The sequence below is a fragment of the Lycium ferocissimum genome, chromosome 6 (genome assembly GCF_029784015.1).
Source record: "Lycium ferocissimum isolate CSIRO_LF1 chromosome 6, AGI_CSIRO_Lferr_CH_V1, whole genome shotgun sequence".
Classification (NCBI taxonomy): Eukaryota; Viridiplantae; Streptophyta; class Magnoliopsida; order Solanales; family Solanaceae; genus Lycium; species Lycium ferocissimum.
Genome location: NC_081347.1, coordinates 10,017,372 through 10,032,114, shown reverse-complemented (window position 1 = coordinate 10,032,114; position 14,743 = coordinate 10,017,372). Strand labels below are relative to the sequence as shown.

The following is a 14,743-nucleotide window of genomic DNA, read 5'->3' as shown; positions in this document are numbered from 1 at the left end:
TTCACATGAATATGCCGTAGGACTGTTCAAACCAAACCGATAAACCGCACCAAAACGACAAACCAAACCAAACCGGTAAAAAAAAAAACCCACTAGTGGTTTGGTGTTGGAAAAAAAACCCGACCATTATAGGGTTAGCTTGGTTTTAACTAAAAAAAGTCAAATCGAACCCAACTGACCTAATTATATGTATACTATTTTTAAATTATTTTATACATAAAAATATTTAATAGAATGTAATTTATTAATATTTTCTTAAATTTTTTCATAGTTTCTGTATTTTTACATTCAGATTTGGCCTTAATTTTGTGAAATGGTCCATATTTGAAGCCCATACAAAGAATACACAGAAAGTCTAATAAGAAACTAAATGAAAAGGAAATGAATGTAACAAAAGAAACCCTAAGGCTACAATACATTTTCTCCTAAAATCAGAAAATCTCTTCCCTTTCTCATTTTACATTTTTTCCCTCCTCTCTTTCCTCTCAAATCAGCAACCCTGCAAGGCTCCAGTTATTGCTGTTCCTCTTGGTGTTTTAAAATCGAATCAGATCAAATTTGAACCTAGATTACCTGAATGGAAAGAGGCTGCCATTAATGAACTAGGTGTAGAGATTGAGAACAGGATTATTCTGCACTTTGAGAAGGTGCTTTGGTCAAATGTTGAGTTCTTGGGGCAGTTGCAGAGAGCTCATACGAATGTAGTTACTTTTTGAATCTTCACAAGGCCACTGGCCAAGTTTTTTGCTTCAAGTGTATTATATAGCATGATATTATATTAATCCAAATGACCTGAATGATTTAAAAAATGTTTGATATGAATATTTTGTATCTAAAGAAAGTAGTTTTGAGGGAGAAGTTTGCAAATTATCAAGCAGATGTTGTTTTATGGTGCTTTACATTAAATACAATGAAAAATCCGAAAAACCCGAGAAAAATCGATATTGAAAAATTCGACTTTTATTGATTTGATTTGATTTATAGATTAAAAAACCCGACACAAATGGCTTGATTTGATATTTGAAAAATACGAAGGCTAACCAGTAATATATTGAATGTAATTCTACGATGCATATTATTTCTAGATGATATTACGTTAATCGATGAAACTCGACGATATTATATTAATAGATGAAACTCGCAAAAGAGTCAATTAAAAATTAAAATTACGGAAAAAATAGTCTAGAAAATAAGAGTTATACAATCAAAATGAATGTGACGAACATTTGAATTTTAAAATGGATGTATAATCGTACGTTTGAATAAGATCAGAGATAATCACGTCAAACACGGTGCAAAAAACACATGTATAGCATAAAATCGTTCTTTTCACCGAAGAAAAAAATACACATTTGATTGGCAAGCGTGAATTAGCTAAAGGTCCAAAAAGAGACAATTCTACATATATTTTAAATCGTTGTCATAACACCACCTAGTTGTGCTGTGGAATTCTCTAATTGTCCACATCAATGTGTTTTATTTGGTCTAAATTTCCTTAACTATTTAAATCAACTTTTGCCGGCGCACGCCTTGTTGGTGTTGTAGTACTGTTTGTTAATCATTCACATCAATAATTTTCTCTTTGGAAACAAATTAGTCACAAATTCTCCTAACTCTTTGATTTTTCCAAGGTTACTACTATTACTCCCTCCGTATCAAATTATTTATCGTGGTTACTAAAAATTATTGTCTCAAATTATTTATCGTTTTAGAAGTTCAAGACATAATTAATTATTTTTTCACCATTTTACCCCTAATAGAAATTTGTCATTAATGAAAATGACACATAAATAGAGTAAACATTTAATGAAGAAAGATACTAGCTTAGATATAAATAAGGGTAAAGTTATTCGAATGTCCCTCTTAATTAATATTTCTTAAGGGACGTGTAAAAAAAGACGACAAATAATTGGAGACGGAGGGAGTATTAAAGATGGAGATATCAAGGTAGTACACCAGTACTCAAACAGTTACACCAATAAATGTTTTTGATATCCCTCCTAAAATCCCTTGTATCAAAATTCCACTCCAGAGTTTCATCCTCTTTTTGTGTTTTAAGAAAGTAAAAGACAATAAAAGGTTGAGAAAAAACAAAATAATTAACCAGATTGACATATTGATTTGGAGTTCAAACTCATCCCAAAAATTAAAATAAATTACCGTAAAAAACATACTGTTTAACATATTATCCCAGTACAACTTAAAGGAAAGGAAGCAAAAGAAAAGTTTGATTTTGTAAGAAAAGGACCACACAAATACAACAATTATTGGGCTGCTTTAAGATGACCAAGCCACCACTAACAAGTCCAATTTATCTAGATTCTTTCAGAATGCATGCTGAATTGCTGACCTTACATCAGTTAGTAGCTTCCAAAAATGAGAACAGATCTATGGTAAACACTCTACCCGCAGCCAGTGTTTACACCAAACAAACAAATGCAGAACAAATCGGTGATTACACCAAACAAACAAATACAAGACACAAGCTGCTGTACACACAAACGAAAACGAATGCAGGACACAAGCTGGTGTTTACACCTAACAAACGAATGTAAAACATGTGTCCTGCATATAAACAAATCTGAGTATCTTTTGGTTGTGGCATAATAGCCCATCTCAAATCTTTCAATTTCTAAGAGGTAGCCTAGGAGAGGCTCCAAAATTCACATGTATGCAGCTATAAGTACAGCAGGACACCAACTTAGACAATTAATATTCAACACTTCTGCATGACAGAACATGTATAAAGGCACCATCTCCTTCCAAACTCTGATAAAAACACACAAGGCAACCATCTCCTATATACTCTTGGCCTGTACTCCCTAGTTCTACATTTATTAACACTTACCTTACTCAAAAAAGGCAACCATCTCCAATATTTTAGGACCATAATGGAGCTGAAAAAACACCTACAACCACATGCAGTACTCATACCACTTCCTCTTCAAGGCCATATAAATCCATTCACACACCTAGCCATGAAGCTTGCTTCAAAAGGTTTTACCATCACCTTTGTCAGCACAGAATCAACTCACCAGCAGATAGCCACAGCTCAGTCGCTTAAAGATGATGACAACCCTTTCTCCCATGCACAGAAATCCGGTCTTGACATTCGTTATGCCAAAATTAACGATGGCTTTCCACTGAGTTTTGACAGGAGGGCCAACGCGAGCCAGTTCATGGAAGGTCTCACTCATGTTTTCCAAGCTCATGTGGATGACTTCATTGAAAATCTAGTCCTCTCGAAGCCAAACCCACCAATTTCTTGTATAATAGCTGACAGTTTCCACGTGTGGGCATCAATGATTGCCAAGAAATATAATCTTGTCAATGTTTCATTTTGGACTGAACCAGCAACAGTGCTTACAGTCTTCTATCACACGGACCTGCTCAAGAGTAATGGCCACTTCAGGTGTCATGGTATGAACCCCATATCATGAAGCTATTACTGTCTTATTTCTGACTACCGAGCCTGTTTGGACAAGCTTCTTTCTCTCTAAAAGCATTTATTTCTTAGATTTGAGGTGTTTGGCCAACAAAAAATAGACTTTTGAGGAGCAGCAGTAGCAGTTTTTCAGCTGTTGGAAAAAAGCTATAAATTTCTGCTTTTCCACAGAAGCAGAAACAGATTTTTTTTTTTTTTAAGACAAATATAACCCTACCATAAATATATATATACACACCAAATAATACATATCTCTCTCATTAAATACAAACTTTTTTCTTCTTTTGGTTTCCGCCATGCCCTTTTCTTTTATTTCTTTTTTCTATCTCTCTTTTCCTGATACTTGTCCTTTTTCCTAATTTGACGCTCAAAAGCACTTTTTGAAAAGATGGGCCAAACACAATCTACTTATCACTTCATGAAAACACTTTTTAAGGGAACTAGCCAAACACAAATTGCTTTTTCCCAAAAGTGCTTTTCTGAAAAGTAGTTTTGATAGAAGTGCTTCTCGCAATAAGCAGCTTTTGGCAGCTTGGCCAAACAGGGTCTACATTACATAATCAAATAGCTAATGACTTATCATTTTGTCCAGATAAGTATGAAGACACCATTAGATACATACCAGGAGTTCTAGCCATCAAACCACAAGATTTACCTTCATATTGTCAAGATGCTGATGACAGCGCCCGTTATGTGTTCAAGTGTATTGAAGATGCAAAGAAAGCAGACTTTGTCATTGGTAATACAGTGCAAGAACTAGAGTCTTCCACCATCTCAGTTTTACAAAAACAGCAGCCATTCTATGCAATTGGGCCAGTCTTCCCCACAAGCTTCAGCAAGAGAACAATTTCAACGAGCCTGCTACCAGCATCAGATTATACCAACTGGCTCAATAGCAAACAAGATGGTACAGTGTTATACATCTCATTTGGTAGTCTTGCTAATCTGAGTAAACAGGATATTCTGGAAATTGCACAAGGCATCCTGATAAGTAAGGTGAGTTTCATTTGGGTGCTACGTCACAATATCTTGGTTTCTGGAGAAAGAAATGTTTTGCCTATTGGATTTGAGAAAGAAACTGCAGATAGAGGATTGGTTGTGCCATGGTGCTCTCAACTAGGAGTACTATCACATCCAGCAGTTGGAGGGTTTTTGACTCATTGTGGGTGGAATTCAATCTTGGAGAGCATATGGTGTAAAGTTCCGATGGTGTGCTTTCCTGTTATGGCAGATCAACTTACTAACAGGAAATTAGTGGTTGATGATTGGAGGATTGGTGTGAATCTTTGCACTGGAAGATTAATCAGGAGGGATGTAGTAGCGGAGAATATTGGAAGGATAATGAGTAAATCAGATGAATCTAGGAAAAATATAGAGAAAACGAATATGGCCTTTCAGAATGCACTTTCTGATGAGGGATCTTCAGAGAAGAATCTCAACCAATTCACAGAAGACATGAAGAACAAGATTTCTCAGAAAAATTGAGATGGCCAGCAAGAGCTTGCTATCACATTCGCACTTACCAACTTTGGTTCTACAAAGCCAGAACTTAGCAAGTAATGTATTAGTTTTAAAATAATTGTTGCGAGGTGAATAATGATATGACATACAAGTACTACACCTTAAACTAGTTGGGTCAGCTATATGAATCCTCAAAATTTATTCCATTTGCAACCCCTTTGGAACTATTATATGAATGGTATTTCTTTCTTGTATTTCAAATACTTCGTACAGTGTCCAATAAATTATTGGGGGTTCTTTTAATGGTTTCAGTACCTGCGGGATTATTAACAGTACCTTTTTTAGAGAGTGTTAATAAATTCCAAAATTCATTTCGCCGAATCCGATGCGACGACTATCTTTTTGATTGGTACCGTGATCGCCCTTTGGTTGGGCATTGGTGCAACATTACCTATTGATAAATCCCTAACCAGTTGAATAATGACGTGCATAATTGCAAGAATAGAAAAACTGCTCTGCAGATACATGCGTTCCATAAATGTAGCATGGCAGTATCCTCTATATTCCATGTTTGAATGTCTGATAATGACAAGGTAAAAAAGTTTAATTGAAAACACACATCTTTTACTTCCAGCCTTCAAGTTTGACTTACTTTTCACAATTAAATTCTCTTCCAAAGGAACAACAATAATTCACCCTTGAGAAGCTTCTCAAACTAAACTGCACCATCATAGTGTAAACTGACCTTAAAACAGCCCCAAGCTCAAGATAACAAACTGCTGAAGTCAACATAAAGAATATGACCAACTTGTCAAATTTTTGCTCATCTTTTTCTGCATCTCATCATACAATCACAGCACTACTTCATATGTTTCACCAGACTAAGTGCCTCTCTGCATGCATAGCTAGAAAAAGACTGAATCTTTCATTAAAAGGAATCTCAGGCACTGACATTATACTCAAGTATTCCACTTCTACACATCATAGATTTAGCTCTGTTGGAGGACGATTTAAGGGTTAAAAATAACACATGTTTATCTTCCTTTTTTCAGTTTCTTAAACACAAGGAACATTAATTTAGCTGCTTGCAAGCTCACTTTCTGCCATCAAAACCACGAGGTTATTAACCTAAGTGGACATGTGGCTTCTGGAACTTCCCATGAATCCATACTCTTCGCATGATCTTCCCATTCCGTCGATTTACTGACTGGACACAACAATATTCAAGCTCAAGCTGCAAAAAGGTCCATAAATATGTTAGCATTTATTGGTAATGAAACCAAAACCCCTGTCTGTAGTTCCACAAAGTAGCCCATGGGAAATAAATACCTCACTGAATCCTGTGCCACAGAAGAGATCTCTTACATTATCCAAGCAAAAGAAGTAAGACCTTGTTCCATCAGAACGCATGTACTCCCTGTATCCTACTCTTTGCTCTGGTTCGAACCGAAGCATGGTCATATCATAAAGACCTGATTTTCACACTCCCAGAATTCAGATACTAGGAGAAAAACTAAACAGATCCCGTCATTCAAAAAATACGAACTTAGGTCAGGCTATACCATAATCTCTGAATAACAACAGCCCTCCGGGCTTTAGAACGGAGAAGCATTCTGTGATTGCTCTCGACATCCTGTGAAGTGGCACTGCCGATAGTGTAAATATCTGGCAGATTACGAATAAAATATCCATATACTTAGATATTTGAATTTTTGTAGAAACCTATACAGTTGTGAATAAAAAGGAGCCTTGATTATAGACATATGCAGTTGTGAATAAAAAGGAGCCTTGATTATAGACGTAGTTAAGAATGTACATACTAAGGTAACAAAATCTACTCCGCCAATGCAGCTATTGTTCTTGGCAGATATCGGTGGATCGGGGAAATCTTGCTTACTACAGCTTCTTGCATCTGCATGAGAAACACGCTTTTCATTCAAAAGCACCTCTTTGCATATACAATGAAATACAGAAGAATTGATACATTTACCAACCTGTGAAGCACATATTTTGCTTCTGGAAGAAACTTTCACGGCAAGAAGTGCAAATTAACCAGTTTGGAAATCCACTTGCAGAGAAATCACATTGGAATGTGGAAAAACGTTCTTTAGCCAAGTTTATATTAGCAGCTTCAATATTCTCTTTAGCTCTCTCAAGAGCCTCTTTGCTGCAGTCACAAGCATACAGAGAGATGCTCGTGTTTCCACTAAAGAGATAAGTAAAGTTTCAGCAATGAGATCAGAATAATACGGTTCTGAATCTTCGCTAGCACATAGAAATCAATCAGCAAGTGAACAAGTATGTTAGTGCTGTAATGAAGAGATGAAACCAGATAAAGCTAAACTTAATCTAGAGAAAGAACGAAGATTCTTCAGCATTGCTCTTAAATAAGGTCAAGTAGCTAGATCACCACCAAACCAATACAACTCTGAATTCATTCTACTTCTTATTTCTAGTCTATCAGCAGTGTTCTTCCTAGGTGAGATTGAATAGAAAGTAGAGATTCTACTCTACTCATTCATTTGAGCACATAAGCCTCATATATTGTGTTTGGTAAACAAAAGAATGAGTGACCACCTTATAATAACTCCACTCAATATAATTAATTATGGGTTATCAAAATATCAATGAACAAGAAACTCTCATAGGACTAGTCGCTAATAATTATGCACTTAAAGAAAGAGAATATTGGTAGTAAACTTCCTTAGCCTAAAAGTGTTTACATAATCAAGTCACTCAAAGCAAGTGAAGTTCTTCCTCACCGTAATATTGGCAGAGCTGTACTACCATTTCCACAACCGACCTCCAAAACTGTCGAGCATTCCTTGCACGAGGCTAGCTCTGGGAATTCCTTAAGCAAGTACCGCCGCTCCTACATGGAAGCACTTATGTTAAAGAAAGAACGTAAAGTGGAATATAGGTTTTTCAAACAGTTCACAGAATGGTTTTGTTCTTCTTCTTGCAACTGCCGATCAGGTCTACATACGAGTACTGAAATATGCAACCAAAAAAAAATTGCAAAACAAGCAGATGTTGACCATTAGTCTTGAAAGACAATAACCTGATGATGTCATTTGAAGAGAAAACAGATGAGTTTAAAAGTAAAGAAGAACAGCCAAAGCAATAGCAATGAGTAAATGCCTCGGCTCTCATTCTAGTTGACATATGAGAAAAATAAACCTTGCACTTCCTTTTCCAATTTGAACAAGAAATTATCTGCTTAAACTTGCTATAGGTTCTTATGGTACAAAAGCATAGGGATCATTGTTGTACCAGATGGCAGATTCTAGTAGTTGTAATATAGACGTTGTGACAGATGGAGCCAATTTTTTAAAAACCTCACTCTTGTTTTCCATTTTGATGATCAGAAAGAGCAAGGCTTTTTTCCCCTCAGTCACCATCCAGTTTTTCACCACTGTATAAGAAAGGATTCCACAAAATATCTACCAAGTACAATTCTTTGCTAATTATCTGATACATCAACACTAGTAGTCTAAAACTAGCATGAAACTAGAAACTGAAACCTCAAAACTTGATGTCCTGGACTTCGCACCTTTGGACTTGAGATTGAATCCCTGGTAACTCAGCTGCCAAAGCTTGCTTCCAATCCTATAGACCTTGGAACTCAGACCTCAAATGCAAACTTATAATGTGTGAAAGTCGTAAGACGCCCAAGGAGGCTCATGGATTAAGCTTCATTGCCAAGTCCAGGGAGGACTTGGTAAGAGAAAGGGAGTGAATATTGAGCTTCCTATGAGAAAACATTTGCATATTGCATATCATTGTGAGCAGAGAGCATGCTTTTATTTGAGATCTGTTGAGATTTTTCTGGGACAGAAATGTTCTACAAGCGAGACAATGCCGACCATTTAAGTATAGCTTGTTGCCCAAGATAAGCAATGTCAAACCCTTTGTTCACATACTTTGTTTTCTGGACTAGGTCTTCAAAACGGTCCAAAACTTGAGATTTGAATCGTTGAGTTAAGCTAGCCCACAATCTTAAACCCATGGAGCTAGCCATAGTCCAACCTCAAATCTACTACTCAACATCAAAATGCGAAGAAACTTCTAAATGTGGAAGTAATATGGAGTGGTGGAGAAGGTGGAGAAAAGGCTGGCAAACTGGAATATGCAATATCTATCTATGGGAGGAAGGCTGACTTTAATCAATAGTGTATTGGACAGCATACCTACTTACATTATGTCCCTCATTCCAATGCCTCATGAGGTGAAGGAGCAGCTGGATAGCCTAAGAAGGGCATTTCTATGGGAAGGAAACAGTGAAGATAATAAATTCCATCTTGTGAAATGGGATAAGGTCATAATGCCAAAGGAACAAGGAGGTCTGGGAGTCAGATCTTTTTTTTTTTGAACAGGTAACAACTTTGTATTATAGACCAGTACTTAGGTAGTACTGAAAAACCCTTTACAAAAGAAAAAGAAAACTAAGAACCTAAGAAAGTAAAATCCTAACATGAGTCAAGAACTTCTAGGATTGATTCTGCATCTACAGAGGATTCTTTGTACACCAAAAACAAAATAGCAACACACAGTCTTGCTTGATCTTCTGTAGAGTGCTACTTCTATCCTCAAAACATCTGGAGTTCCTTTCTTTCCAGATTGTCCACCATATGCAAGCTGGAATGATCCTCCAGTATCTGGGAGTCAGATCTTAGCAAGCACAACAAAAGCCTTCTTTTGAAATGATGGTGGAGATACGGCCAAGGAGGCACACTCTTATGGAAGGAAGTGGTGAATGCAAAATATGGCAAGCTAGATGATTGGTGCACCAAAAAGAATACAGCCCCTCATGGTGTTGGCCCTTGGAAGCATATCAACAATCTTCAGTATGACTTCTTCAGGAAAGTATCCTTTAAGGTTGGAAATGGTTCTAAAGTCAAGTTCTGGAAAGACAAGTGGGTGGCCAATCAACCCCTCAAAAACTCTCACCACAGGAGATTCCTTTTAACGGTAGAACCTGACTCATCTGTTGCTGACAATAGGGATGGCAACATATGGGATATTCACCTTAGAAGAAACCTGCAAGATTGGGAGTTGGAGGAACTAACTGATCTTTATAGGTTACTGGCAGACTACTCAAAGAATCCTCAACTTCCAAACAGCTTAAGGTGGGGGAATTAGAAAGGCATCTTCACAGTAAAAGAAAGCTACAACCATTTGAATGCAGCAGAGAGAGTGACAACTTCATGGCCCTGGAAGCTGGTTTGGAAGAGAAAGCTCCCCCCAAACTTAAATGTTTCACCGGGACAACCCTTTACAATGATATTTTAACCTAGGACAATCTCATGAAGAGAGACATTACAGTGGTGAGCAGGTGTTTTATGTGTCACTACAGCTTAGAGATAGTAAACCATTTGCTACTGCATTGCCCTGTGGCAGCTGATCTTTGGATTATGTTTTTGGCTATTTCTGGAATTAGTTGGACAACCCCCCTCAGTCTAAAGCAAGCAGTTGAAAGTTGGAAGTTTTTGAAAGTGGACAAGTCCATCAAGAAGATCTGGCAGATGATTCCAGCATGTATTTTTTGGTGTATATGGACAGAAAGGAACGAAAGATGTTTTGATGGAATTTCAACTCCTAACTGCTCTCTTAGGTCCAAGTGTTTGATGAATCTTTTTAGTTGGAGCGATCTTTTCCCTGCAAATGATGTCATTCCCCTTGTAGATTTTACCAGCTCCCTCTCAGTAGCTTAGCAATTTTTATTTTTATTTTTCCCTCTCAGTGGCTTAGCAGCCTCGAGTTTTTTCTTCTGGTTCTTTAACTCCCAGATCATACTAGTTTTTTTGGCAGTATTTGAACTTATAACAACATGATTTTTAATCATTCATGCATCATCTTGATGCTTTTTTTATGCAACAACTTACTTCATCTCTCTCTCTCTCTCTCTCTCTCTATATATATATATATATATGTATGACAAATTGGTACAAATACTTTCTTGGATCTTTACTTCAAATGCCAAAGCATGGCTGTATTATGCGAAACGATTCCATAACGCCAAGACCAGCCCATATAAGAGTGAGAAAAAGGGCATAGTTTGGTCATTCACACAGCCCCTAGAGGTCATGGGAATGAGCTCTTAGGTCTTCCTTTGAAGTATGATACTTTCCCTTCTACTGTTTCACTTCCTTAGACTTGCACGCAGCTTTCATACCTTAGCTTCCTTGTCTTTGTTTATATTATACCTTTTACTCTTGTTTCCTATTGTACTTCTTTGTCATTAGTGTTATGTAACACCTCTTTTTCTATAGCTCCTTATATCATACCTTTCATGCCATAGCTCCTAATAACATTCTTCTCATATCATAGCTCCTCCCATCATACCTCTCAAGTCATAGTTTCTCATACCAATACCTATTCCTTGTAGTTTATGTGATGAATAAAGTTAGACATGGTAGAAGCCAACTATAACTTGCAAGGATCTCATTTTTTTTTATGACAAGGGAACCCGCACCCGCTACCCTTCGGGTGCGCACAGAGTGAACCCCGCTCCTGTCAATAGCCCGCAAACCACACAGGAGAGATAACCCGCACTAGGCAAGAAAATAATACTACTACAAAAGGATCTCCTATTAAAGGTATAAGTACCTTCAATGAGATTTGAAGTTCAAATACTGGGATGAGACTCGTAGGGGATGATGTTTGACATAGAAGAAAAATGGAGCTCAAAACTGTGGAGATGAGCTCTGCCATGGCTGCACACCCAACAGAGAAAAGAACGAAGAAAGATGGTTGGTATAGGCGGTGGGGTGCACAGTTAGGAGAAAATTTAAAATATGGAGCTTCGATCTCCGTGGTCGACTTTAGCCATTGTGTTTCAACGATCAACTCTAAACTGCTTCCATATTTAGAAACTGTATGAAAGTGGAAGCATCAGTTAGTAGCAGAATTATAGCTAAGTATGTATGGTTCACTAGTGGGCTCAAAATTGTAATCCAACTCACCTAACTTTTGGGCTGATTAGACTTAGACCACAGAGCATACTGTGAGCATCATCCTACGATAGGGTGTTATCTATCTCTAGAAGAAGTGATGAAAATTCCTACTATAACTCAAATCTCCCCGTAAGCTCTCTGTCAAGATGGTATGTAATATACACCTTCTCATATGAAACTATCTCCATAGGTCCATCCTCTCACTTACTCCTACCTAAGTCCTTATCTGAGATATGCATCAAACTCTATCTCGCACTCCAAGAGTCGTTTATAGTCATAGGTTCAAAGTACAAGACACCAGGTCTCTAGGATTAGAAGCAAGTCCCAGTGGCTAAGCCAGATGTCTATGGCTCCAATCTCAAGCGCCTTTAGGAGCAAGGGTTGAATCATCAAGTCTTCTGGTAGTAAAAATACAAAAGCTAGCCACTCGTGTTATGAGCACGAAATTAAGGTTTGATGGTGCATATCTTGGCCAATGAGCTATGCTTGGATAATTGTTCATATTTCAGAAATTAGTTTGAATAAATTTCTCCATAGCAGACTTCCTGAAAATGCAGTACTTTGCTCTTTATGTACAGAATGTGCACAAGTTTTCTTATGAGAAGCCCTGCACTTTATCTAGCTCCTGCCTAGTTCCTCATCTGCCACCCAGGAATTGTACTAATGTATGATCGACGTATGAAGTATAAAGGATTGGAAGCAAGCATAGCAGCTGAGTCAGCTACAGAAGGATCTAATTTCAAATCTTGTTGTGTGACAGCCAATCATCAAACCTTGAAGTATGTGGTCTGGGTTCTGCACTATTTTTAGTACTGCCAATGAGCTCAAAGATCATGGACCTTACATATCAAAAGAAGAAGAAGGAAAAGAGAAGGACAAGGTTCAGGTTCCATACTTTGTTTGCTGGTACAACTGTATCCTTCAACCTCAGTAAAAGTACACAGTATAAATAATCCTTCAATACAAAGATCTATATGCTCTCTCTCTTCTGCCTAGGTCCTCATCTGACATAGGTAAAGCCACACAGGGATTTCATGAGTTTCAGAGGTCACAAGTATGCATTTAACGCACAATGCACAAGATCTACAGGATTGGAAGCAAACCTTGAGGCTGCGTAATGTCAAGCCTAAGGTGCACATTCTCGGTCATCAAACCTTGATTGACAAGGTTCAGGTTCCACTCTTTGTTTGCGGCTAACAAACACTTTATCAAACCACCATATCCTTTCCCACATCCATGGCTACTAATATTCTGACAAGAAATAATTTTTTTTAATCTTTTTGATAACCGTGGTGTCCGGGCCAAGTTGCGCACAGTTCAACTAATTCCACGAGATACCTGCTACCTCCCACCGGCAACAGGTACCTAGTAAGTCTATCCACCAAAGGTAGGCCAGACTACTGGGATTTGAACGTGGGACCTCATGGTTCTCTATTCACTTTATTGACCACTAGACCACACCCTTTGGTACCAAGCAATCATTTTCCATTAAAATTACTAAAGTTCAAATCTTTCAGGACAATCTCGGCTTTCTTCCACTTCTCTAACACAACCCCACCAGGGGCGGAACTAAGTTGGGTAGAGATCCGAACCCCCTTCGGCAAAAAATACAATGAATATACAAGGTTAAAATTATTTTTTATGTACATATAAATAGTAGATGTTAAACTCCCTTGACTTCTTCGTGTGTTTACTTCTTTATATTTTTTAACCCCTTAGTAAAATTCTTAACTCCCCCACTGGTTACCCCACTAATATAGTTTACATACTTAAACCAAGGGAAGAAACAAATAATAATAATAATAATGCAAGCTCAACACTACCAACAGCATAATTAGTTTACCTTAAAGAATTTACCAGTGGAATGGCGAGTATGAAACTTGTTCCATGCTTCTGAATCTTCTTGTTGGCTACATAAAGAAGACAAATGGGTTTCTTGATTTTGTGTATTTTGATTTGGAAAAGGAAGCAAATGGTGAGCAAAACAAGAATCTTTTTCGATTTCTTGGCGAAGTTGATCCCATTCAAAGTCCTTTGAATAGTAGTTTGCTGCTGCCATAATTTGTCCTTCCTCTCTTGAATCCATCAAACAAAACTTGCACTCTTTTTGGTTAAAACTTAACGACCCAAACGATTTTTGAAGGGAAAAAAGTTAACTAAAACTCGGTGTTACACTAACAGCTTGTTTGGATGGTTGTTATCTATTGTGTTGTCTCTGACCGGTTTAAACACAATGTTTGTTTTGATTGTTATTTTAATTTTATTATATCGTATCGTTAAATTTATCGTTACGTAATGATGAAAAGTCTCATTTTATGTAACGACCGATTTGGTGTTGTTGCGTGGTTACCTTATTTATTTTTTCTCGTTTTATCTTTACTTATTATTTAATAATCATATTTTATCTTTTATCGTAACTTTTTTATAGGTTTATTCTTTAAATTATTGGTTTGTAACATTATTTAACGACGGAAAGCGATACAATCTATTCAAACATTGTATTACCAAAATAATACAGTACAATATAATACAACACATTACGATATCATACGATACATTATGAAACAATAGGTAACGACCATCCAAACAAAGTGTATTAATTGGGATAGTGTATATTTTTGAACTGTTCAAGAAAATAATAGTAGCCAACAAATGTATAGATTTTGTATTTAACTTCTTAATAAGTGTGAGTCGTCTTGGACGACGAAGGATAGTTCTGTAAATAAAACCAAAAAAAGAGAAAATGATCAAAATAGTACATTATATTTGGGTTTGGACCTAAAACATACATGTTTTTTAACATGGAGCATTAATAGTCCATTATGTTTGCATAAGTGGTGCACTTTTAGACAACCCCCAAATATTATGTTAAAAATTTAAC

General features: G+C 37.0%; 2 protein-coding genes across 3 annotated transcripts; one reads left to right on the top strand and one right to left on the bottom strand.

The window, feature by feature from the left end:
* Window positions 1-2,249: 2,249 nt before the first annotated feature.
* On the top strand, window positions 2,250-5,112 carry LOC132059280 (UDP-glycosyltransferase 86A1-like). The gene is made up of 2 exons (XM_059451855.1): window positions 2,250-3,420; window positions 4,038-5,112. Exons 1-2 carry the CDS (start codon window positions 2,892-2,894, stop codon window positions 4,928-4,930), a joined length of 1,422 nt encoding a protein of 473 aa, XP_059307838.1. The 5' UTR covers window positions 2,250-2,891; the 3' UTR covers window positions 4,931-5,112.
* A 311-nt stretch (window positions 5,113-5,423) lies between these two features.
* On the bottom strand, window positions 5,424-14,028 carry LOC132059281 (uncharacterized). Of its 2 annotated transcripts, none has more exons than XM_059451857.1 (7): window positions 13,706-14,028; window positions 7,669-7,778; window positions 6,901-7,112; window positions 6,727-6,818; window positions 6,469-6,571; window positions 6,236-6,378; window positions 5,424-6,140 (listed from the first exon to the last, which is right to left on the bottom strand). In XM_059451857.1, exons 1-7 carry the CDS (start codon window positions 13,946-13,948, stop codon window positions 6,030-6,032), a joined length of 1,014 nt encoding a protein of 337 aa, XP_059307840.1. In that variant the 5' UTR covers window positions 13,949-14,028; the 3' UTR covers window positions 5,424-6,029. The 2 variants fall into 2 exon arrangements, with proteins under 2 accessions (XP_059307840.1, XP_059307841.1); XM_059451858.1 differs by having other exon boundaries at window positions 6,272-6,378.
* Window positions 14,029-14,743: the final 715 nt, after the last annotated feature.

Bases quoted from the DNA above. Each gene is read 5' to 3' on its own strand.
- LOC132059280 (XM_059451855.1), top strand. From the start codon at position 2,892: ATGGAGCTGAAAAAACACCTACAACCACATGCAGTACTCATACCACTT. The intron at 3,421-4,037 runs GTATGAACCCCA...CATTTTGTCCAG, and splicing joins TGGCCACTTCAGGTGTCATG to ATAAGTATGAAGACACCATT.
- LOC132059281 (XM_059451857.1), bottom strand. From the start codon at position 13,948: ATGGATTCAAGAGAGGAAGGACAAATTATGGCAGCAGCAAACTACTAT. The intron at 6,819-6,900 runs GTTGGTAAATGT...TTTCTCATGCAG, and splicing joins GCAAAATATGTGCTTCACAG to ATGCAAGAAGCTGTAGTAAG. The intron at 6,572-6,726 runs GTATGTACATTC...GTAATCTGCCAG, and splicing joins GAGTAGATTTTGTTACCTTA to ATATTTACACTATCGGCAGT.